At 68.3% G+C, this 2,500-nt stretch overlaps 1 protein-coding gene across 1 annotated transcript; it reads right to left on the reverse strand.

Annotated features, from left to right (window-relative positions):
- Nucleotides 1-1,755: 1,755 nt before the first annotated feature.
- Nucleotides 1,756-2,459, reverse strand: LOC116465762 (mesothelin-like). The gene is made up of 2 exons (XM_032148727.2): nt 2,048-2,459; nt 1,756-1,966 (listed from the first exon to the last, which is right to left on the reverse strand). Exons 1-2 carry the CDS (start codon nt 2,256-2,258, stop codon nt 1,881-1,883), a joined length of 297 nt encoding a protein of 98 aa, XP_032004618.1. The 5' UTR covers nt 2,259-2,459; the 3' UTR covers nt 1,756-1,880.
- Between the last annotated feature and the right edge of the window lie 41 nt (nt 2,460-2,500).

A 2,500-nucleotide genomic window follows, 5' to 3' on the forward strand; every position in this document is an offset into this window, starting at 1 on the left:
CCCCCCTCACCCCTGTCCCCCCAGGCGGCTCCCATGGTGGAGCCCCGCCCCCTCACCCTGTCCCCCAGGTGGTGCGCCGGTGAAGGAGCTGCGGCACCTAGCCCAGGCCAACATCTCCATGGACATCGACACCTTCACCAGCCTGAACCCCCGCGTGCTGCAGGTGGGGCCGGGCTGCCTCATGGGGGTGGGGGTGGGGAGGTACAGGGCTGTCCCAGGCCGGGGAGCCCCCAGGTCACAGGTCACAGCCAGCATACCCCCACTTCCCTGCTCCCGGCCGTTTCTGGGCCTCACTCCCACCATCTGCCCGATCCTGGGTCTGGCCCACCCTGTGGGTCTTCCCCTGGCCAGGAAGGTGGCCCCATGGCTCCTCTGCCCCACCCCTCCCCGCAGAGCCTGGATGTCGGCGACGTGACTGCACTGCTGGGCCACAACGTGGGAGACCTGCAGAAGGCCCGCAGCCACCCCACCGTCAGGTCCTGGCTCCACGGCCTCAACAGCTCCGCCCTGGGCCAGCTCGGCCTGGACGCCAGCCCCGCTGGCCCTGTTGGCCCCACCAGCCCAGCCCACGGCACCAGCGGGCCCCCCAGCACCAGCCACCAAGCGCTCCATCTGGTCCACACCTCGGGCCTGCCCGCGAACAATGCTCAGGCCTCCACCTCAGGTATGGCCCCCAAAGCCCTCCGGCTTGGTCCCCTCTGCCCAGGGCCCTCTCAGACCCATCCCCGCCTCATGGCCACTCCCACAGGCTGTCCACCAGCTTTGTCCATTGCCTCCTGGGATGAGGCTGGCCAACCCTGCTTCACCCTTCATTGCCCACTGCCTTAGAGACGCAGCTGCCTCCCCTAAAACCCACTGACCAGCAGAAAGTGGGGGCAGGGGAAGCTTTGAGACCTTTGTTGGGTCCCAGAAGAGCAGCCGCAGGTGGGTGTCCTCGCTGGCTGTCCCCACCCTCCCTAGCCAGAGAGAGGGGCTGCCCAGGCCTGTCTGGCTCCAGGGGGTGGATATGGGGGTAGCGTCTGGTGGGACTGATGGTGGCTTCCCTGTTCCATCTACAGGCAGCCTGTGGGCCCTCCTGGGGTACCTGCCCCTGGCGGTGGCCCTGCCTTCCAGCCTCCTGTGGCTGCTCCACTGGGGGACTTGCACCCTGGTTTCTGTGGACAGCACTGCCTTGGGGCGGCTGGGTTCACAAGGGTCAGGTGCAGGAAAAACAGGGCTGTTGGATTCAGCTGGACGCCCACTTGGGCTGAGGGGCCAGCTCTAGGCCAGGCCAACCTACCTGAGCCCCACCTCCTAGACCGCCCCGCCCGTCCCTGCCTCCAGGCCCTGGGAGCTGGACTGAGGACCAGGCCCTAAGGAGGTGCTTCCCGCACAACCGCAGGCCCAGGCGGGCCATGGAAGATGCTGCCTGGGCCCTGTGGAGGGCTGGGGCCGGGGCCGGGGCCGGGGCCACTGACTTCACTGCTGGATGTGAATAAAGTCCAAGGTCGTGGTCCTGCCTATGTCTGTGCTCAGGGCGTGAGCAGGAGGGCCCGGGAATGTCCTAGCCGGGGCCAAGCCTGTGGGGACAGGGGCACAGGACTCCCACCGCCGTCTACTGGGGCCACCCTGAGTGCTAGCCTGGCCCTCAGCACAGTGGCAGCAGGGTCAGGAAGGCCTCCAAGGGCCCCCACCTGGCCTGGGGGCCCAAGACCAGAGGGAGAGGAGCCACGCTGGTGGGGTCCCAGAAAGTCCTCGGAGGCCACAAGGCGTGTCTGCAGGGGGCATGTTCCCGTTTACTGAGCACGAGTTCTCTTGGGGTGGAACAGGCACCACCCATGCCTGCTCCTGGCCAGGTGGGGATCCCCAGCAGGGCTGGGGCCAGCAAGGGAGTGGGGCCCTCAGGCCAGGGTGGAGGCCAGGAGCAGGGCCAGGACGGTGAGAACAGGTCCAGGTCGTAGGAGGCAGGGCGTCCCTGAGAGGGCCTCTGCGGAGAGAGGGGTGAATCAGAGCGCCCACCTCCACGCCCCCGGCCCTGCCCCCAGCCCTGGCCGGGCCGCCCGCCCACCTCGCACGCTGAGGTCTAGGACCAGGTAGCCGTTGGGGATGCCGCCCTGTAGCCCCAGCCCCAGCGTGTCCAGGTCGTCCTGCCGCTGCCCTAGGATCCAGTCCCGCACGGGGCTGTGCCGCTCCTCCGCCTTCAGGCCCTCCACGTGGGGTCCCAGAAGTTTCTGCACCTCAGCCACGGTCAACGGCTGCCAGAGCCCCCGGGCAGCCATCAAGGAGGGCCTCCTGCCCCCAGCGCTGCCAGAAGGTTGCCGGGCTCTCCTGTATCCAAACTGCCCCACCCACAGATGCCCGCCACAGCCTCTCCAGACTTTGGAGGCCTCTGGCCAGCTGACCTCAGCTCGATGGCTGCCCTTCCCTAGGCCCCACCACAGGCGAGGACACTGCCCTTCCTAAGGCCTCGCCCCACTGCGGACCCACCTTACATGCCCTCTCACCCCCTGTTGGCCCCCCC

The sequence above is a fragment of the Hylobates moloch genome, unplaced genomic scaffold, assembly GCF_009828535.3.
Source record: "Hylobates moloch isolate HMO894 unplaced genomic scaffold, HMol_V3 SCAFFOLD_9862, whole genome shotgun sequence".
Classification (NCBI taxonomy): Eukaryota; Metazoa; Chordata; class Mammalia; order Primates; family Hylobatidae; genus Hylobates; species Hylobates moloch.

What these genes read in the sequence shown, in the direction of transcription:
- LOC116465762 (XM_032148727.2), bottom strand. Translation starts at nt 2,258, where the DNA reads ATGGCTGCCCGGGGGCTCTGGCAGCCGTTGACCGTGGCTGAGGTGCAG. An exon ending in CCTAGACCTCAGCGTGCGAG is followed by an intron (nt 1,967 to 2,047) that starts GTGGGCGGGCGG and finishes CTCTCTCCGCAG; the next exon opens with AGGCCCTCTCAGGGACGCCC.